The sequence below is a fragment of the Lithobates pipiens genome, unplaced genomic scaffold (genome assembly GCF_037356315.1).
Source record: "Lithobates pipiens isolate NorthernLeopardFrog02 unplaced genomic scaffold, aLitPip1_a1.2 Scaffold_8, whole genome shotgun sequence".
In the NCBI taxonomy this organism is placed as follows: domain Eukaryota; kingdom Metazoa; phylum Chordata; class Amphibia; order Anura; family Ranidae; genus Lithobates; species Lithobates pipiens.
The window spans coordinates 80,649,032-80,671,391 of record NW_027507903.1 but is presented as its reverse complement, the minus strand read 5'-3'; the positions used below and the strand labels follow the sequence as shown (position 1 = coordinate 80,671,391).

At 45.0% G+C, this 22,360-nt stretch overlaps 1 protein-coding gene across 4 annotated transcripts in view; it reads left to right on the top strand.

Annotated features, from left to right (window-relative positions):
* Positions 1–6,955: 6,955 nt before the first annotated feature.
* The window catches only part of PYGO1 (pygopus family PHD finger 1), a 46,295-nt gene continuing 30,890 nt past the window's right edge, over positions 6,956–22,360 (top strand). For 2 of the 4 annotated variants that reach the window (XM_077472857.1, XM_077472859.1), the window contains exon 1: positions 13,229–13,574. In XM_077472857.1, coding sequence (XP_077328983.1) covers positions 13,547–13,574 — 28 coding nt within the window. In that variant the 5' untranslated portion in view covers positions 13,229–13,546. Of the gene's footprint in view, positions 7,099–13,228; positions 13,575–21,770; positions 22,101–22,360 lie in introns of those variants that run through there. The other 2 variants (XM_077472858.1, XM_077472856.1) reach the window with 2 other exon arrangements.

Below are 22,360 nucleotides of genomic sequence, written 5' to 3'. Positions count from 1 at the left end.
CTACCACCTCCACTCATGGCGCAGGCGCCGTTCAGCTTCAGAGATTTTCCGAAGCTTCGTCTGCTCTGTACTGCGCATGCACAGTATGGCCTGGACACTATTTGATGGCCGGACACTATACGGCAGAACACCGACAGCACTCATGCAGCCCCAGACCATGACACTCCCACCACCATGCTTGACTGTAGGAAAGACACACTTGTCTTTGTACTCTTCTTCTGGTTGCTGCCACACATGCTTGACACCACCTGAACCAAATACTTTTATCTTGGTCTCATCAGACCACAGGATATGGTTCCAGGAATCCATGTTCTTAGTCTGCTTGTCTTCAGCAAACTGTTTGCAGGCTTTCTTGTGCATCATCTTTAGAAGAAGCTTCCTTCTGGGACAACAGCCATGGAGGCAAATTTGATACAGTGTATGGTGTATGGTCTGAGAACTGACAGGCTGACCCCCCCACCCCTTCAATCTCTGCAGCAATGCTGGCAGCACTCATACATCTGTTTCCTAAATACAACCTCTGGATATGATGCTGAGCACTTGCACTAATCTTCTTTGGTTCACCATGGCGAGGCCTGTTCTTAGTGGAGCCTGTTCTGAGTGGAACCTGTTCTGAGTGGAACCTGTCCTGTTAAACCGCTGTATGGTCTTGGGCACCGTGTTGCAGCTCAATTTCAGGGTCTTGGGAATCTTCTTATAGCCTAAGCCATCTTTATGTAGAGCAACAATTCTTTTTTTCAGATAGTCAGAGAGTTCTTTGGCATGAGGTGCCATGTTGAACTTCCAGTGATCAGTATGAGAGAGTGAGAGCAATAAGACCAAATTTAGCATCACCTGCTCCCCATTCACACCTGAGACCTTGTAACAGTAACGAGTCACATGACACCGTAGAGGAAAAATCACTAATTGGGCCTAATTTGGACATTTTTACTGAAGCTGGATTCACACCTATGCATTTTTAGTGCTTTTTGCATTTTGCACTACAGAATGTGTTCCATAGTGAATCATGTTAAATGGACTGTAGTGCAAATCTGCAAAATGCAAAATGCACTAAAAATGCATAGGTGTCAATCCTGCCTTAGGCCTGGTTCACACCTATGCATTTTTTAGCACGTTTTCAGTTTTGCAGAAACACACTACAGTGCATTTAACATGGTTTCCTATGGATGTAGTTCACATCTGTGCATTTTATGGAAAAGGCCAGGGACTTTTTTTCTGGTTTTTGGTTCCATAGACTTCAATAGATGAAAAGCATGTATTGAAAAACGCAAAATGCTCCTGCAATATGCAAACTACAACATGCAAAAAAGTGAATCAGGCCTAAGGCTGGATTCACACCTATGCATTTTTAGTGGGGTTTTTTTTTGCATTTTGCAGATTTGCACTACAGTCCATTTGCCATGGTTTCCTATGGAACACAAATCTGCAAAATGCAAAAAGCACTAAAAATGCATAGGTGTGAATCCAACCTTAGGGGTGTACTCACGTTTGTTGCCAGGGGTTTAGACATTAATGGCTGTGTGTTGAGTTATTTTGAGGGGACAGCAAATTTACACTTAGATTTTTTTTTACACTGCAGCCGTTTTCAGGCACTTCAGCGCTAGAAATAGTGCCTGTAAAGCACCTGAAAAAAGCCTCATCTGCAATCCCAGTGTGAAAGCCAGAGTGCTTTTACTCTGGGGCGCTGTGCTGGCAGGACGTCAAAAAAAGTCCTGCAAGCGGCTTCTTTGAGGCACTTTAGGAGCTAAAGCACCCCTGCCCATTGAAATCAATAGGCAGCACCGCCGAAGTGAAAATCGCTCGAAAAAACAACAACGGTAAAGCGCCGCTAAAACTAGCGGCACTTTACCGCTGATGCCCTTGCGCTGGCAGTATGAATGGACTGTTAAACAAGCTGTACACTCATTACTTTACATTGTATCAAACTGTCATAATATAATAAAATATTTACAAAAATGTGAGGGGTGTACTAACTTTTGTGAGATATTGTAGATGTGACCAGCCACACAGAAAACAATGGGATTTCTACTAGACATGCATATCCATGCAGAAAAAGCATGCGTTTAGCTGCACGGAAATAGACAGGGAATTTCCAAATTGACTCTTTACTATAAATGATTTGTTGTTATGACCTTTGTACATGTGGATAACCCATTTTTCTTATTCATGTCCTGTGCTACTGTTGTTATGTATACTTTGTATTTCTACCAGAAAAAATATTGAAGGAGAAAATAGGCAGGGGCGAATGGGCGCTAAGGGTCTACTCACACTTGGCTGTTTAATGCAGCAAAATGCATGAAAATGTCAGATAATTGGAATCCTATTGTTTTATACACTTGTGCATTGCCCTATGCGCTGTAAAGCATACAGCACAAAGTAAATCCAGCCTAAACCCTCGTTCACATTGGAGCGACTTGTCATGCGATTTGACAGGTCAAATCGCATGACAAGTCCCACCCTATTGCCGGCAACCACACTGTTCAAGTGGGTGCGACGTCGACTTTGCGATGCCCCACGATTTAAAAAAGTAATTGCTGCACTACTTTTGGAGATTCGGGGTGCTACTTGCATAGACACCTGTGCATGAAGCCGCACAGATATCTACCAAGTCGCACCCGAAGTCGCACTGACATGCAGCTTTGAAATTGTGCTACTTCAGATAAAGTCGCACGATTTCAAAGCCGCATTCAATGTGAACGAGAGCTAAAACATATTCTTTGCAGCGTGTGCTTAACAATTTAAGAGAATTACAGAAATACAGTGTGTCAGCATAAAATTCATTAGTATCCACAGATCTACACACTGGGGGATATTTATATAAGAAATACATCTGGTATTTTCTGTCCATTTCACACTTTTTTTTTCCTAAGTAGCTTATTTTTAGACAACAGAAATGCACATTTTTACAGTTACGGGAAGCCGGTGCTTTTTTTTTAAACAGATGGTGTCCCAAAAGGGCTAAAGCATTCTATGATATAACCTGTTGATCCTGCCAGTACATTTATTTTCCATTTCTTTTAACTGGGTTACAGTACTGTATGCTCCGTGGTGAAATGACAGAGCAGCATTGTCAACCTGCGGACAGGGTAGAGATAAGTAGATAAGTAGTTTTAAATGGACTTTTAACCCTCGTTCACACTGAAGGTGGTTTTAAAATCGTGCAAGTTCAGCTAAACTCGCACGATTTCAAACTCGCATTTCAGTGCGTGTTCGAGGGCAATTTGAAAGACATCTGTGCGGGTTTATGCACAGATGTCTATTGAAATCGCCCCCGAAGTCGCCAAAAGTAGTGCAGGAACTACTTTTGGAAAAAGGTGCAGCGCCACAAAGTCGGCGCCGCACCGATTGGGACAGTGTCGTTGCCGGAAAAAGGCTGCGATTGACATGTGAAATTGAATGTAAAATCGCTCCGATGGGAACGGGGGCTGAAGTGAACGTGCACATTAACCACTTGTCCTTCGGAAGATTTACCCCACCTTCATGGCACTGCGTTACTTTAACTTACAATTGCATGCAGCACTGTATCTATATACAATTTATATAATTTTGCTATTGGTGGTATTTGTTCACCTCTGTTTATGCTATAAACAAAAATAAATTTTTAACCACTTCAATACTGGGCACTTAAACACCTTCCTGCCCAGACCAATTTTGAGCTTTCAGCGCTGTCACACTTTGAATGACAATTGCGCGGTCATGCTACACTGTACCCAAATGACATTTTTATCATTTTTTTTCCCACAAATAAAGCTTTCTTTTGGTGGTATTTGATCACCTCTACGGTTTTTATTTTTTGCGCTACAAATAAAAAAATACAGAAAATTTTGAAAAAAAAGATTTTTTTTTTTGTTTCAGTTTCAAAACTTTGTAAATAAGGTACGTTTTCTCCTTCACTGATGGGCACTGATGGGGCTACACTGATGGGCACTGATAAGGCGGCACTGATGGGCACCAATTAAGTGGCACTGATGAGGTGGCATTGATGGACACTGATAGGCGGCACTGATAGGCGGCACTGATGGGCGACACGGATGGGCGACACGGATGGGCGACACGGATGGGCGACACGGATGGACACTGATAGCTGGCACAGATTGGCATGGATGGGCGGCAGAGATGGGCATGGATAGGCAGCACAGATGGGCATGGATAGGTGGCACAGATGGGCATGGGTGGGCACTGATAGGCGGCACAGGTGGGCACTCATAGGCGGGCACAGTTGGGCACTCATAGGCGGCACAGGTGGGCACTCATAGGCGGCACAGGTGGGCACTCATAGGCGGCATTGGTGTTATACTGTACTAATGGATGCCAATCAGTGCCAAACAATAATGCATGCCAATCAGTGATGCCCATTGTGGGCACTGATTGGCATCCATTATGGGCACTGATTGGCATCCATTGTGCTGACTGGCATCCCTGGTGGTCTAGGGAGGATTACCTTTTCCCTGGTGGTCTGGTGGCGTCCCTGGTGGTCCAGTGTGGGCATCCTCGGGGGGGCTGTGCTGATAATCGATCAGCACAGACCCCCCTGTCAGAGGAGCAGCCGATCGGCTCTCCTCTACTCTACCCTGACAGACGCGAGTGAGGAAAAGCCGATCACCGGCTCTTCCCATTTACACTGTGATCAGCCGTGATTGGACACGGCTGATCACGTGGTAAAGAGTCTCCGACGGAGACTCTTTACCGAGATCGTAGTTGCCGGGTGTCAGACTGACACCCCGCAACAACGATCGCCGCGATGCGCGCCCCCGGGGGCGCTCAGCGGCTCATAATCCTGAGGACGTCATATGACGTCCGGTCAGGATTATGAAACCACTTTGCCGCCGTCAATTTGTAATAGGGCGGGCGGCAAGTGGTTAAAAAATATATATATTTTTTAAATTTCTGCTATAAAACACATCCAATAAAAAAAAAAATTCTTCATACATTTATGTATTCAGCTACATATTTTTGGTAAAAAAATCCCAATAAACATGTATTGATTGGTTTGCACAAAAGCTATAGCGTCTACAAACTATGGTATATGTTCTGGAATTTGTACAGTATTTATTTTATGTTTTTATACTAGTAATGGTGGACGATCAGCGACTTATAGCGGAACTGCGATATTGCGGCAGACAGTTGGACACAATCCATAACTTCTCCCGCTGACAGGACAGAGCTCTGACCTGTTTACATAGGCAGAGCACTGTCCTGGGTGTCTTCCTGACGATCGGCAGTTTCCGGCGGTCATCCTTTGGCCGTCATCTGCTGTGTATGGGCATGCCCCCTACCCGGAGGTGCAGAGCCGCCTGGCCACTGTACATGTAAGTGAAACAGTCAGCAAGCTGTTAGTGTTGCTCTTTGAAGAGTAATTTGCTTTCAAATCACTCTTTAGAGAGCATTTGACAGGTGGTGTGGAGGTGTTGCATCACATCTTCCTCATCTGCTTTAAAGAGTTAGTTCACCTTTAACACAAAACTGCCTATGCAGATAAGGGACGTCTACAGATAGAAATAAACTGTGCAGCTTTGGCCTAATTTGAATAATGTGCTTGCTATAAGTGTAGGCCATTTACTTACCTCATGAAACCTGACCTGAAAACTTCCAGGGTGTTGCTAGTACATTGCTAATTGAGGCCTAGCTATAAGACCCCTGAACACTGGGGCTGCGGCAGCATTAGTTCTAAATCATCGCTTATTTTCAGCCGCTAGCGGGGCACTTTTAACACCAGAAAAGGTGTTAAAAACTCCTGTGTTGCGGTGCTTTTCATTCCAATGGGCAGGACATTTTGGGAACGCTCCCAAAACACCCCAAAGATGCTGCTTGCAGGACTTTTTGGAACGCCCTGCAAGCACACTGCCCCAATGTGAAAAGTCATGTTTGAATGAATTAGAGATGCTTTGCATAGGCTATTTCCAGTGCTAAAGCACCTAAAAACTGCCCAGTGTGAAAGGGATCTTAAGCCTCATACACACAGTATGATTGTTGGACAACTGAGCATCTGATTTTTGTCAAAAGGGCATGTGCCAGGATCTTGTCTTGAATACTAACGTTACGCAAATTGTCATGCCACAAACACAAATGTAGCGACGTACTACGAGGAATTTCAGCTCTTGAGTGCCACCCTTTGGGCCCCTGCTAATTTCGTGTGTGGTGAGCGTTGATTCCGGGCATGCGTGTTTGTACTTTCGACTTTTGTGTGATGGATTTGTGTACTGACCATCCAAAAATCTGACGTGGAGCTGTCGTTTTACAAAAATTTACTAGCCTGTCATCCAACATTTGTTCAGGCTGAAAATTAGTAAACAATTGTTGAAAGGGGCGTACTAATGGTAAGAACTTTGGACAACAGCCTGTCAAATGACAATCCCCTTCTGATTTTCATACCATGTGTACGAACGAGGCTTTAGTGTTCACCTTCATCACAGGAGTGAGCTCTCAAACGCTGAGCTCAGAGCGCATCAGGGGAGAGAAAGCATGTGAGGGGGTTTGAATCAGAGAAAGCGTTCACTCCTGTGATGGTGTTAGCCAAATTAGCAGTAATAGCTAACAAGGCATTTAACAACATCCTGGGATGAAACCTGAACCTGGTCGGGTTTCATGAGGTAAGTAAATGGCCTACGCCTATAGCAAGGACATTATTAAATATTAGAGGTGCACAGTTTGTTTTTATCTACATGTAGCCTACTGCAGTGGTTCTAAACCTCAGTCCTCAAGTACCCCCCAACAGGCCATGTTTTGGGAATTTCTCTTAGATACCAAGCCATTGACTCTGATTTAAACCACCTGTGCAAGATAAAGGAAAACCTGCAAACATAGCCTGTTGGGGGTACTTGAGGACTGAGGTTGAGAACCACTGGCCTATTGAAGGGGGTTAATATTTTTCCGCCTTTCTCTGGGCTCCAGACTCCCTCCCATGTTATATAATGGAAAAAGTCCAGGCCTGGATTTGAAGGATGGGGAGTCCTAAGGAACAAGACCTGTATGGGAGATCGAGGCAGCTAAAGGCTTGGTGGGACCTGTGATCTGACCTGGAACACCCTAAGAACTTGGACTTCTCTGTTTGAGCATTACCAAGTATGGACTTTTACCAAAGAGGCTTCACCTGTTCAGGTAACCTGGGGCAGCCACAGTAAGGTTCATTTGGGAAAAGGACATTAATCCATGTTATATGTGTTTTGCCAAGTTTACAATAAGTGCTTATTTACACTTGTGTGACTTGTCATGCGACTTTGGCCCTCAAATTTGCATGAAAAGTTGTATCCTACGTTTCCCAATTATAACTGTTCCTATCTATGTGTCTTCAAAGTAGTTCCTGCACTACTTTTGTTTTGACTTCCATGTGACCTCGAGGTCCATAGACTAAGTTGATGCAACTGCTTGGAGCCTGGTCTGAAGTTATTTGAGGGGTGCAAGTGAGGTCTTGGTGTATTAACCACTTCTGGATAGGGTTGCCACCTCAACCCTTTAAACCTGAACACGTAATAATTACACAGATTCTGAGGTTGATTTAATGCATATAAGGCACTGAGTTTAATTACCATCTTAAGCAGCCACAGAACCTGTGTAATTAATGTCTCTGTGTTTGAAGGGATGAGATTTACTGCTACAGGGTGGGCCTCCTGTGCAGAATCGCATGCATATATGTGATTCTGCACTGCTGCTTAGGGGGCACATGTGTGCTGTCAGTGGGCTGCTTCTGTTTGATCACAGCAAAAGCTGAACGGTGGGCGCCGGGCAAGGGATGTCCCGCTGATCATTGGTAAAGCACATAAAATGTATGTAAACAAGGCGGATCTGTTTTGACAATGGGGAAGGCATGAATCATGCGTTCCTGCAAAGCAGGGAATCAAATTCATCTCTTCTAATAAAAGTGGCACATATAGCAGACAACCCTTTGATCACCCTAGATGTTTAACCCCTTCCCAGCTCTTATTATTATTTTGGTACACCTGTGCTTGACAACACAAATTGGCCAATCACATGGCAGCATCTCGATGCATTTAGGCATCTATACGTGGTAAAGGTCCAAGGATGACTTGCTGAAGTTAAAACCAATCATTGGAATGGGGAAGAAAAGGGAATTAAGTGACTTTGAACGTGGCATGGTTGTTCATGCCAGACGGGCTGGGCTGATTATTTCAAAAATTGCTGATCTACTGGGATTTCACGCACAACCATCTCTAGGATTTACAGAGAATGGTCAGAAAAAGAGAAAATATCCAGCAAGTGGCAGTTATGTGGATGAAAATGTCTGATTTGTCTGTGGTCATAGGAGAATGGGAAGACTGGTTCAGGATGATAGAAAGGCAACAGTAACTCAAATAACCACTCATTACAACCAAGGTATGCAGAATATGATCTCTGAATGCAGAACACAACCAAACTTGAAGCAAATTGGCTACAGCAGCAGAAGAGCACACAGAGTGCCACTCCTCATCTACGAATAGGAAACAGAGTACAATTTGCACAGGCTCGCCAAAATTGGGCAATCGAAGACTGTGAAAAAATGTTGCCTGGTCTGATGAGTCTTTATTTCAGCTGCGACATTCAGATGGTAGGGTCAGAATTTGGCACAAACATGAAAGCATGGATCCATCCTGCCTTGTATCAATGGTTCAGGCTGGTGGTGTAATGGTGTGGGGGATATTTTCTTGGCACACTTTGGCCCCCTTGGTGCCAATTGAGCTTTGTTGCTGACCATGTCCATCCCTTTAGGACTACAGTGTACCAATCTTCTGATGGCTCCTTCCAGCAGGATAATGCACCATGTCACAAAACTCAAATCTCACTAGAGGTCGATATTTGCCGTTTTTTAAATAATCGGCATCGGCCGATTTTGCTGATTAAAAAGCCGATTTAGAACTACAGCGGGACTTTGAAATGACTTCTGTAAGAAGTCAGTGTAAGTTGCCTGAGTTGTCATAGCAACACTTTCCTCCTCTCTGGGCAGAACTAAATGATACAATGTTTACACTGAATGAATGAAGTCATCTCTGTGTGTAGAAGTTCTCAGTTTAACCATTTAAAGACTAAATCTTTTCTGACACTTGTTGCTTACAAGTAAAAATCCTGTATTTTCTGCCAGAAAATCACTTGGACCCCCCAAAAATTATATATATTTTTTTATCAGAGATCCTAGGGAATAAAATAGCGGTTGTTGCAATATTTTATGTCACACGGCATTTGCACAGAGGTCTTTCAAATGCATTTTTTTGGGGAAAAAAATACACTATTTAAAATTAAAATAAAAACAGTAAAGTTAGCCCATTTTTTTTTTTTCGTCCAAAAGTTTTGACTACCTGTTTTTATTTAATACATAGGTTTTTTTTTTTTTTTTTTTAATCTAAATCATACATACAAGTAAACTGATTGGAGGTTTGTTTTGTTTAATGTTTAAATGTAAGAAATTTTCTGTATCACTTATGAAGGCTGCTTTCACACTGGAGCGGGCAGGCGTTGATGGTAAAACGCAAGTTTTAGTGGCTCTTTACCATCATTTTAGCGGTGCTATTTGGCTGCTAGTGGGGCACATATAACCCAGCTAGCGGCCAAGGAAGAGGTTAAATGCGCCCATGAAGCACTGCTGCCAAATCGCATTGCATGCGCTTCGGCAGTGGTGCCCATTCATATCAATGGGCAGGAGTGGTGGAGGAGCGGTATACACCACTCCAAACGTGCTGCTTGCAGGACTTTTTTTTTAAGATCCTGCCAGTGCATCGCCTCAGTGTGAAAGTGACAGACTGCAGGGGAGCCATTTTGCAGGCACTTTACAGGCGCTATTTTTAGCCCAAAAGCGCCTGAAAAACGCCCCAGTGGGAAAGGTGTGTTAGATCAAGGGGGATTCAAAAAAAAAAAAAAAAAAGGAAAAAAATAAATAAAATAAAATCGGCCTAACATATCGGCCCAAAAAAATCGGCATCATATATCGGCTATCGGCCGCCATGATTTCTAAATATCGGCATCGGCATCGGCCAGAGAAAAACCCATATCGGTCGACCTCTAAATCTCACCACTGGATTCTTGAACATGACAATGAGGTCACTGTACACCAATGGCCTCCATACTCGCCAGATCTCAATCCAATAGAGCACTTTTTGGGATGTGGTGGAATGGGAGACAAATCTGCAACAACTGCGTGATGCTATCGTGTCACTATGGACCAAAATCTGAGGAATGTTTCCAACACCTTGTTGAATCTATGCCAGAAATTAAGGCAGTTCTGAAGGCAAAAGGGGGTCCAAGCTTGTACCAGCAAGATGCACCTAATAACTTGGCCAGTGAGTGAACACCTGTACTATACTTGCCAAATGTCCCAAATTTCCCAGGATTTAGTCCTTTGTCTCGGTCTTACCATTTTCCAGGAAATATGTGTTTCCCCGAGGAGAAGAAAAAAAACCCCATATATTTATTATTAAAATCTTTAAGTGGTTAAGGAAGAACTCCGTATTTTGGGTACTGCACGTGTGGCTCATTTTTGAGTTGGGAGGCAACCTTAATGTTTGACTCTTCATATGGCCACAGCTCCCGCCTGGTCCCGGGCATTGGTGAGCAAAGTGTTACACCACGTGCAAGGGTTAGTGACTCCCCTTAGGAGGGGGTAGGCCTAGGGTTGCCACCTCATCCCTTTAAACCCGGAAAAATATGAATTACACAGGTTCTGAGGCTAATTTAACCAGTAGAGACCCGCGCTATAGCCAAATGACGGGTACAGCGCGGACCTCCTTTGCTGGGACTACGTCTATTGACGTCGTCCCGTGCACGAGCGGCCTGCGCGGCGCGCTCTGTGATCGGCGAGTCTACGAGACTCGCCTGATCACGGATCCGAGCAAGGGGTCGATCCTGACCCCTTACCACATGATCAGCTGTCAGCCAATGACAGCTGATCATGTGATACAACGGAGCCGGTAATCGGCTATTTTTCCTCCTCGCGCTAATAACGGCCAGCTTACCAGTGCCCACCTGCCCCCTGCCAGTGCCACCTCTGTAATAAAAAAGTGCCACCCATCGGTGCCCACAGTGCCACCCATCAGTGCCCACAATCTGCCTCAACAACAGTGCTGCACCCCAGTGCCACATATCCGTGCCCATCAGTGCCATCTACCAGTGCCCAGCAGTGCCACCTATCAGAGCCACCTATCAGTGGTACCTATTAGTGCCACCTATTCGTGCCATCTTATCTGTGCCCATCAGTACTGCCTTATCAGTGCCACTTTATCTGTGCCTATCGGTGCTGCCTTAACTATGCCCACCAGTGCAGCCTATCAGTTCCCACCAGTGCCGCCTCATCAGGGCACTTCAATGAAGGAGAAAAATTTCCTGTTTGCAAAATTTTATAACAAACTATTAAACATGATTTTTTTTTTTTTTTTGCATCTTTTTTTTGTTTGTTTAGCAAAAAATAAAACTCCCAGCTGTAATTAAATACCACCAAAAGAAAGCTCTATTTGTGGGAAAAAAATGATAAAAATTTCTTTTGGGTACGGTGTTGTATGACCGCGCAATTGTCATTCAAAGTGCATCAGCGCTGAAAGCTGAAAATTGGTCTGGGCAGGAGGGGGGTTTAAGTGCCCAGTAAGCAAGTGGTTAATGAAGATAAGGCCCCACGTGAGTTAAATTGCCACCCTGATCGGCTACAGAACCTGTGAAATTTGTGTTCGGGTTCTAAGGGGTGAAGTGGCAACCCTACCGTATATGACTCTTCCTTGGTACCCAATGATATTGTAGCGATGACACTTTGGACAAAGTGTCTGTCATATACAAATTTAGTTTTTGCCTCAGAACAGTAAAGGGGTTCTGAGGGTTAATTGTGTAGGTTTAAATTTGACATCAGTTTGGCTGGGCTGTGTTAGAGTTCTGCCTGGTCATGTGTACAGTTAGGTGCACATGACAGGCCAGAATCAGGCCTGGTTGGACGTTTTGGGTATCAGGTTCCCCCGGAGCCAATCAGTGGGTGCGCTGGGCCCCGCTTAGGAGTCTGGGGAAGGGTGCTTAAGATGTTGAAGTCACGTGTTCCGGTTGTTTGTTCGTGAGGCCTTAACGGTCTGTTTCTGATTCTGGACCGGGGTAGCCCGGCGAGGGGTCCCGGTCATGGGAGCGTTCCGTCGTTCTGCTACATGCTTCGGTTGGTTACCCCCAATAGACCTGCCTGGTCTGGGGTAAGGATCCATCTGTTCCCGAGTCTCGGAAACCGGCTGGTCCGAGGCGCAGTAGAGGGAGCATTCAAGGCCTCTGGGTGTGCTCTCGGCTTGGAGGGGCACCGCAGCTCCTGTAAGCGATCGGGGGAGGACTCTTCAGAGGAGGGCCAACAAGCTGGCACCCTGAGAAGTGCCTGGTTGCTGAGTTGTGAAGGACATTGACAAATTCACGTTTTTTTCCAGTACTGTCACGGAGACGGAGAACGTTCCAGGTACTGAGGAAAAAGGTTCCTATTCACTTCTGTTACCAGTTACTCAAGGTCAAAGATTTCACAAGTTCTGTATCAAAGTGCTGACTGCCATAATCTCTGGCTAGAGATTTGTTCAGCCCTGAAGTGCCCAGCTGCGAGTGGCTACTCTATGGGTGGTATTGGAGATTTTCTGATATTAGCGGTTCAAGGTGCCTGAGTTTCTTCACCCTTGCCCTCTGTTCCCATACGAGACTGTGTTATTGGATGTTACCCCTGCAAATAAAAACCTTTTCTAAAGGACTTTTATGGTGTCAGCGTCCAAAGTTGTTGGGTACTAACTCTGGGAACCCCTAGACGTGGAAGAACAAGCCAAGCGGAGGTAACCGGCAAGCCCAAAAGTTAAGGCCTCCCTGCCAAGGGTTATGGCCGCTACAATATAGTAAAACATGGAGGATGTGATGACCACCCTGTCGCCCTACCCTTACATAGACACCCCTTGTTCACATAGGTTTTTGGTAAAGGTGAACTATCCCTTTAACCTCTTGAGCCCCACACTAGTTCACCACAACCACATTCATTGCACTTGGTTGGACCCGATTCAGTGACATGTTTCATGTTCAGCGGGCAGTACTGCCCTGGTGTGAGAGGAACCGTGTGACATAGGTGGCTTTAGTTTCTACTAACAGAGCTAGAAATGTGTGTGTTGGGAACGGTTTATTTGGCGGGAAGTCCTCACAGGTAAACAGAAGGAAATGGGTTGCCATGAACATGACCTCTTGTGTATTCTGCCTCTCTGATCATGTTCCCTAGTGACCCTCAGGGAGTGCGGCGCACCCTGTCACCAGCAGGTGGCGCTCTGTACGAGGACGGCTCCCGTGTGACAGCTCGCACACGTTATACAGCAGGGCGGTGAGGATCCGTGTCCCGGTGTACACCCCGGCCGGGGAGGGTGGCAGACACATGAACTCTATGGTATTTCCTGTGTCCGCACTGTGACACGCCGAGTCCGGGCACTCCTCGGAAAGTTTCCAAAGTGCTGGGTGGAGGAAGAGGAGGAGGGGAGACGAGTCCTCCAGACAGGTCTGAGCTCTTCCGGCTCCATGTGTGTGATATGTCCGCAGGAGCAGCAGACTTCCCGCTGTGAGCCGCTCCGGGGCCTACCAGGACACCCCCATGGAGAAGTCACTGTGGGACAAGGCAGGTGGGTCTGTCCTAGGAGAGTCCTCCCTGTGTACCATTACCCCTTTATTTACAGCTGGGCTTCACTGTGACCGGAAATCCACAGGAGGAATGACAGGGAGTCACCAAGGGGGACATGCATGTAGACCGGAAGTGTCTGCAAAGAGACAACAGACGATCAGCAGTGCTGAGATACTATTTTTATTTTGTATTTTATTTATAGTGTCGCTAAGCTTCATTTACACATGTGGTGAGAGGGGCAGTAGAAATGCACTGTAATGCTGCAGCTGATTAATTTTGATATAAGGACACTTGCCTGTCCTGGGAGTCGGCAATGTCGACAACTTAAGCTGATTCGTCGATCGGGTGCAGGCGTCGGCCTTGAAAGTAAGGGAAACTGCCAGTGAAGTCCGCTACTGCGCATGCACAAGTCGTGCTGAACTTTCTGAATGGTTCCCATTGTCACCCAGGACACACACAGGGCCCAGAAACCGTGGCCTGTCCCCCTAATCTGCTGATTTTAATGGTGTGGTCTTATTAATTTTATTTCCTTCCCTTTTTTTTTTCTTTTTTTTTTTTTTTTTTAATGCATGATTAGAGCCAGAGGCTCTAACCGGCTTTAAAAAATAAATAAAGTTGGCTTGAGGTGTACCCTGTGCCCACCCAGTTGTGACCATAGCAAATTAATTCACTATTGTCTTCCTGAGTCTCCTCCTGGTCAATCAGGAAGCGGGTCCTGAGACCCAATTGGAGTCTTAGGACTCCTTTGCCATCTACCTCCTATGGTAAGGAGGCCTCTGTTCACCGCCTTCCCATTCATCGCCTGCTGGGGGTGTGGATGGCATTGGTTTGCTGATTCTCTCCCCCCCCCCCCCCCCCAAAAAAAATTGATCACCATTTACCACTGCCGAGAAGGCAGCAGGGGGGGGAAGGAGGTGTACCCAATGCAGAAGTGATGTACCGTGCCTTGGCAACATAGGACGGAAGTCCCAAAGAAAAAAAAATATATAAACGAGGGGAGGTTGGGGTGGTCAGTTGTTTGAGTTCTCTTTTTGCCTTGAACACCACTTTAAGCTGCAATAGGTAACGGACACGGGTGTTTACATGCTGCGGCTATGATGCTTTGCACCTATGGCAAAGTCTAGCCAACGTGTGGCAAGCCTGACCAACACAAGACATTCCAGCAAGTGGGGAAGCGCCACAACTGCTTGCAGCGTTTTGTCAGCAAGGGGGCATCACTTACTTGCCTCCTGTCTGTAGCCTTCAAAGCGCAATCCAACTGCAGATCATGATTGGACACGCCGAAAATAAGGTTTTCAGTGTTACATAGTTGGTGAGGTTGGGGGGGAAAAAAAGACACAAGTCCAACCTGTGTGTATGTGTGATTTTTATGTTAAAGTGGATGTAAACCCACTCTTAACCAATATTGCAGTAATTTAGAAAGGATATCTAGAAGGATATACACTCCTCCTGCATGTATACTTCTCTGTCAAATGTCTCTTCTCTGTCTGTTATGAGACACGAAAAACTGCAGATTCTGTGGCAGGTCTGTTGTCCGGAGCTCGGTGGGTGGAGTCGTAATGTCAGACTCCCTCCCCCCCCCCACCTCTACATTCCCCTTGTCAACATGCATTTTCTCCTGTGTATTTCTTACACTGAACTTCTTCTCCTATGATCACTAACATCCAGTCAAAACCCAGGAAAGTCACCACATGACTTCAGCATGCCCAATCATGCTGAGGTGTGGAGCAGCCAATCCTGGGGGAGCTGTAGAAGAAAGGAGGGGATCTGAAGTATACAGAATGCCTCTCAGGCACGTGCATGATATGTAAAACGCCTGTTACTCACAGCAATGAGGAAAAACTGACTCTTATTTCTGTTTTTAACGTGCAAGCCTTTAAAAATGACATCCACTTTAATAGTGCATTGTATTTCCCTGTATGTTGTGGTCGTTTTTAGGTGCTTATCTAATAGTTTTTTGTGTTTTTAATAGTTGACGCTTCCTGCTCATGCCACTGGTTGTGGAAGAATTCCACGTTTTTAATGCTCTGACAGTAAAGAACCCTTTACGCAGTTTAGGGTTAAACTGCTTCTCTTATATTTGTGAATGGCTGCGGGTCTTTTTAAATTCCTTTTGTGTGAAAAAAGTTTTATCCCTATTAGAGCTGCACAATTGATCGTCAAGAATCGTTATTTCCGTCTTGTCTAAAGTGTTTCACAATTCTTTCTATGCAAAGAATTCTCTCTGCTCTTCTGAAGCCACAGCCCTCAAAAGAAAGGAAGAGAAACCGAGCAGTCTGCCAAGAATCACAACATTCTTTATCAGTTGAACTTAAAGAGGAAGTAAACCCTTCCAAACAACTTGGACCTACAGGTAAGCCTAGATTAAGGCTTACCTGTAGGTCCAAGCAATATCTCCTAAACCTATATGGTTTAGGAGATATTTGCCCGAAAATGGGCACCGCTGTCTACGGCGCATGCGCCGTAGACAGCGGCGCGCAGGCGCACTAAATGCGGCAAATCCATGAATGGATTTGCCTAATTTGTCGACTCCCGTGCGCATGCGCGGGAGTGACGTCATCGCGGCTTCGCCGCTGTGATTCGTCGGAGCTGCGAGACGCCACCAGCAACATGGATGCGGCGGACTACAGGGATCAGCGGCGACTTCGCTGGCTCCTGTGTCAGGTAAGTGACACATAATGAGCTACTATGCGATGCATAGTAGTCCATTATGCTTTACCTTTGCAGGGAAAAAAAGAGGAAGTAAACCCATCGGGGTTTACTTCCTCTTTAAGTATAAAGATTCTAACAATTTGTCAATGAAATAGACTTTGTGTGTAAGTGAAAAAAAAATGTAACCACTTAAACACAAACCTTTTCCTGACATTTGTTGGTTTCAAGTTTAAAATCATCGTTTTTTTTTTTTTTTTTTCTAAAAATTACTTAGAACACCCAAAAATCTATATTAATTTTATACATTTTGGCCAGAATCGTGCAGCTCTAATCATTATTGTATGGTATTTGTATATTGAAATTATATCCCCTCTCAAGCGTCTCTTCTCCAGAGAGAGAGAGAGAATAGGTTCAGTGCTTGTAGTCTTTCCCCCATAGCTGAGATCCTCCGGTCCCTTTTATTAGCTTTGTTGCCCTTCTCTGGACTCCCTCCAGTTCCAGCACATCCTTCCCGAGGACCGGTGCCCAGAACTGGATGGCATACCCCAGGTGCGGCTGGACCAGAGTCTTGTAGAGAGGAAGAATTATTATTATTTAGTTTTTTTTTTTTTTTTTTTTTTTTTTCTGGAGTGAATCCCCTTTTTAATGTATGCCAATATTCTGCAGTCTTTGCTTGCAGCAGCTTGGCATTGCATGCTATCATCTACTAGGACCCCCAGGTCCTCTTCCATCCTTGGTTCGCCCCCTAGTGAGTAGATTGTATTCATATTTTTGCCACCCAAATTCATTATTTTACTTTTTTTTTTTAACATTAACCCTTTCATGTCTAAGTCTATTTTTGGCGTTTACAAGTTAAAATCCATATTTTTTGCTAGAAAATTACTTGGAACCCCCAAACATTATATATATATTTTTTTAGCAGAGACTCTAGAGAATAAAACGGAGATTGTTGCAATATTTTATGTCATACGGTATTTGCGCAGCAGTGTTTTAAACGCAACTTTTTGGGAAAAGGGACATTTCATGAATTAAAAAAAAAAAACAGTAAAATTAGCCCAATTTTTTTGCATAATGTGAAAGATAATGTTACGCCAAGTAAATAGATACCAAACATGTCACACTTTATAATTGCACGCACTCGTGGATTGGCGACAAAGTACGGTACCTAAAAATCTCAATAGGCGACGCTTACATTTTTTTTTACGGTTACCAGGTTAGAGTTACAGAGGAGGTCTAGTGCTAGAATTATTGCTCTCGCTCTGACGATAGCGGCGATACCTCACATGTGTGATTTGAACACCGTTTACATATGCGGGCGTGACTTCCGTATGCGTTTTCTTTGCTTCGCGAGCTCGCGGGGACGGCGGGCGCTTTAAAAAAATGTTAAAAAATGTTTTTATTTATTTTAAAATGACTAAATTGTTTTTAAAAAAATAAATAAAAATTTGATCACTTTTATTGCTGTCACAAGGAATGTAAACATCCCTTGTGACAGTAATAGGTGGTGACAGGTACTCTTTATGGAGGGATCGGGGGTGTAAAAGACCCCCCCCCACCCCTCCTTTACACTTCAATGCATTCAGATCGCCGATAACGGCGATTCTGAATACCATTTTTTTTTTTTTTTTTTTTTTTTTTAACCGGCGCCATTGGCAGCCGAGTAAACGGGAAGTGACGTCATGACGTCGCTTCTGTGTTTACTATGAGGAGACTGGAACGAAGCCGATTGTGGCTTCCTTCCAGTTCCTCCCCAGCAGCCGGAGGCAGCGGACATGGAATCGGTGCTCCCGATCAAGCGGGAGCACCGGTAACAGCGGAGGGAGGCAGCGGGAGGGGGGGGACGTCCCCCTCCCACTCCTCCGGCATAACAGCCGGGCGGCTTTTAACCGCATCGGTTGTTATGGCTGGATGGCCAATCGCCCGCTGAGAAAAACGGTACCGGGATGATGCCTGCAGGTACGGGCATCATCCCGGTATACCCCCCGGAAGCAGAGTGCGCACATCTGCGTACGCTCGGCGGGAAGGGATTAAACCTCATTTGCCATGTAGTTGCCCACCAAATTAGTTTGTTTAGATCTTCTTGCAAGGTTTCCACATCCTGTATGGAAGTTCTTGCCCTGCTCAGCTTAGTATTGTCCACAAATACAGAGATTGAACTGTTTTATCCCATCCTTCAGATCGTTGATGAATACATTTAAATAGGATTGGTCCCAGGACAGAACCCTGTGGGACCCCACTACCCACCCCTGACCATTCTGAGTAATCCCCTCTGGACTCTCCCCCATAGCCAGTTTTCAATCCATGTACTCGCCCTTTGGTCATGCTGAAGGAGAAAAAAAAAATGCAGTTCATGGCTGTCGAAAACGTCTGCAATTTTGCCATACTGATTGTGGTGTTCATAGGTCATGTGACTCAAAAAATGCATTAAATGCAACACAGGTGCATTTTTAATGCATTTCAATGGGCAGGTGCTGTTTGGCAAATGTGCATCAAAAAAAGCGACAAGCAGGATTTTTAACATCACTTCAAAAGGTGTCGTCGTATTTAAATTCATGATATTGAAAAGTCAAATATAATACAATTTATTTATTAAAATATATTTTAAAAATCTTAATTTTCGGCCAACTGCAGCCTGAATTTTCTGTTTCAGCACCAATTTTTCAATTCTTTAAAAAAAATAATACATTTGTATAGTCTAAGGCAGGGCAAGAAGTTTCGTCCTGGTGCCTGAGGCTGCCACCAAAATGCTCGCCCCCCCACACACACACACACACACACACACACGTTTCCTGGGCAATCCTGGCCAGGAAAGAATTTTAATGCAGTGTGATTTGTATTACCGTATATACTCGAGTATAAGCCGAGATTTTCAGCCTCTTTTTTGAGGCTGAAAGTGCCCCCCTCGGCTTATACTCGAGTCATCGCTGTCTGTCTGCCCGATCAGCGTGTCGAGCAGACAGACAGCGGCCATTCTAGGATTCAAAGGCCGCGCCTCCGTCTCCGCCTTCGCCTGTGATAGGCGGAACACTGAATTTCCCAGCAGTCTGTGTTCCGCCTATCACGGACGTCCTCTCATCCTCGTCCGTAGTATGAGGATGAGCGGACGTCCATGATAGGCGGACCACTGACTGCTGGGAAATTGAGTGTTCCGCCTATCACGGACATCCGATAGGCGGAACACTCAATTTCCCAGCAGTCAGTGGGAAATTGAGTGTTCCGCCTATCACCGACGGAGGCGCGGCTTTTGAATCCTAGAATGGCCACCGACGAAGAGCTGCGGGACGGGCCGGGACGCAGGCCGGGACGGGACGCAGGCCGGGACGCAGGCCGGGACGGGACGCAGGCCGGGACGGGACGCAGGCTGGACGGACACAGGCAGGCTGGACACAGGTAGGCTGCACACACACACACACACACACACACACACACACACACACACACACACACACACACACACACGGATGCATGCACACACAGGGATGGATGGACACACACGGATGCATGGACACACACACACACACACACACACACACACACGGATGCATGCACACACACAGGGATGGATGGACACACACACACACGGATGCATGGACACACACACACACACGGATGCATGGACACACACACACACGCACGGATGCATGGACACACACACACACGGATGCATGGACACACACAGGGATGGACGACACACAGGGATGGACAGGCATGTCTCACCCTCGGCTTATACACGAGTCAATAATTTTTTCCAGTTTTTTGGGGGTAAATTGGGGACCTCGGCTTATATTCGGGTCGGCCTATACTCGAGTATATACGGTACATTAAGGGACGGTTGACACCAGATGCAGTTTTGTGTGCTTTTTTTTTTTTTCCTGCACAAAATGCATGCAGTGTTTCCATGTATTCCAATGGCTCTAGTTCACACCATGCAGTCAGTTTCCGGTTAGTTTCTGCACGCATTTTTAGTGCAGAAAAAAAGCACACGGTACTGCGTCTGGTGTGAACTAGCACTCAGAGGAGACATGCAGAGTCTTTTTAGACCTTGGATGTATCATTTTAAAGGGAACCTCACAGTCCATGTTCCTGGAATGAGTTCTTAAGGTACTGGGTGCTGTAGCGACCACCAGCTGGACATTGGAAACTGTACGATATGTAGATATTCGCCAGCACACCAAGGATCGTCAATTTTTTCAAAACAGTTTTTATTCAAGAAACGGTGTAGTACAGCCGCTGTTGGTTTCCATGGTGTCGGCCGCCCTCGCTGACTAGCGTCTCTAGTATCCAGGACTACAACTGACGAAGGGATCCTGCATGGCTCCAAAACATAGCACTACACCATTTTGTGATTTATTATATATATAAAAAAAAATATATATAGATATATATATTATTCTTTTTTTTTTTTTATATATAATAAAAGCGGTTTGGCTAGTCCCATAGGCAATCAGAGTAGATCCTTTGATCGCCTCTATGGGCTTGGAGGACCGCAGCGACATCGTCGCTTCCAGGCCAGTTTGAAGGTAAACCCTTTTTTGCTTTAAAATTAAGAGATGTTTGACCCCCAAATCTCTCTATAAAGAGGACCTGTCATCCTTTTTTCTATTACAGGGGATATTCACATTCCTTTATAAATGGAATACAAGAAATTTAAAATGATGATATAGAGATATATATATATATATATATATATATATATATATATATATATATATATATATATATATATATATATATATATATATATATATATATATATATATATATATATATATATATATATTTTTTTTTTTTAAAGAGCGCGCTCTGGGGAATCCCATCCCATCCCTTTTGTGTACAGAAGCAAATGCATATGTAAGTTACGCACGCATATGGAAACAGTATTCGTACCACACATGTGAGTTACGAACGTCAGTGGGAGGAATAATTCTAGCGCTAGACCTCCTCTGGAGCACTAAACTGGTAACCTGCAAAGGTGTCTAAAGCGCTGCCTATGGAGATTTTTAACCACTTACTGACTGGACCATAGCCAAATGACAGCTACAGTGCTCAGATAACTCTTGGAGGGTGTACGATAACATCCTCCCAGAGTCTCGCCCCTTGGGGCATGCACACTGAACTGTTCCGTGCTCGCCATGTTCACGGGACCTGGCATGTCACAGTTCACAGTAAAGGGCCAATGACAATTTACCACGTGATCCCTCCGTCCAGTTTGGGGTCATCCAGGGGTTCATCTCTCCCCTCCTCACAACGATGCAGCGTATGTGGGGAGGAGAGAGATCATGTGCCCAACTGAGTTTCCCTTCCTTTTTGATTTTTTTACATTCCTAAATCAGTGGTCTACTGTACCACATCTCTGCCCATCAGTCTCACTAATCTTCCTCTACAGTGATCATTAGTGCCACTGTAGTGCTCATCAGTGGCTCCTCATCAATGCCAGTTAATCAGAGCAGTCTCATTAGACCAGCCACATCTGTCCTAGTGTCCCTATCGCACCACAGGCCACGTTATGGCGACTTTTTTTAATTATTTTTTATTTTTTTTACAGCGAGGAGGCATACCAGCTTCTTAGCCTGAGTGACGAAAGCAGCAGGGAGCTCTGAGTCTGATTTGGCATATGAACCGGTTTTAAGCAGTGGGTCTGCTACAGAATTGGAGGAAGAGGAACGTGTGCCCATGAAACAAAGGCATTCTGGCAAGGAGCAGCAGCCTACTACAAGTAGAGCAGTGACATCTATGACAAATGCAGTACCACTGAAACAAAGGCCAAGCACTAGTGGGGTGTCATCTCGGGCCTAAAAGATTAGGGCCCATGCCAGCCTTCCCTATGCCCTTCAAAAAGCCTCTGTGCCCCTTCACCTCCTAGCCAGGTGTCCAGGTGAACACAGATAATTTTTCCCTTTTTATTGAGTTTTATTTTTACCAAAGACCGATTTTATCTTCCATTGTGGCCCAGTGCAACCTCCTATGCACAACAGTTTATAACAAACAACCCTGGTTGAAGCTACATCCATCCCTTTGAGTGGAGAGAACTTGCAGTGGAGGAATTAAAACATTTAAGGCCTAACTTTTTTTAATATGGGACTGACAAAAACAAATTGTACTCCTACTGGTCCACTAACCCAGGGGTTGACAAAT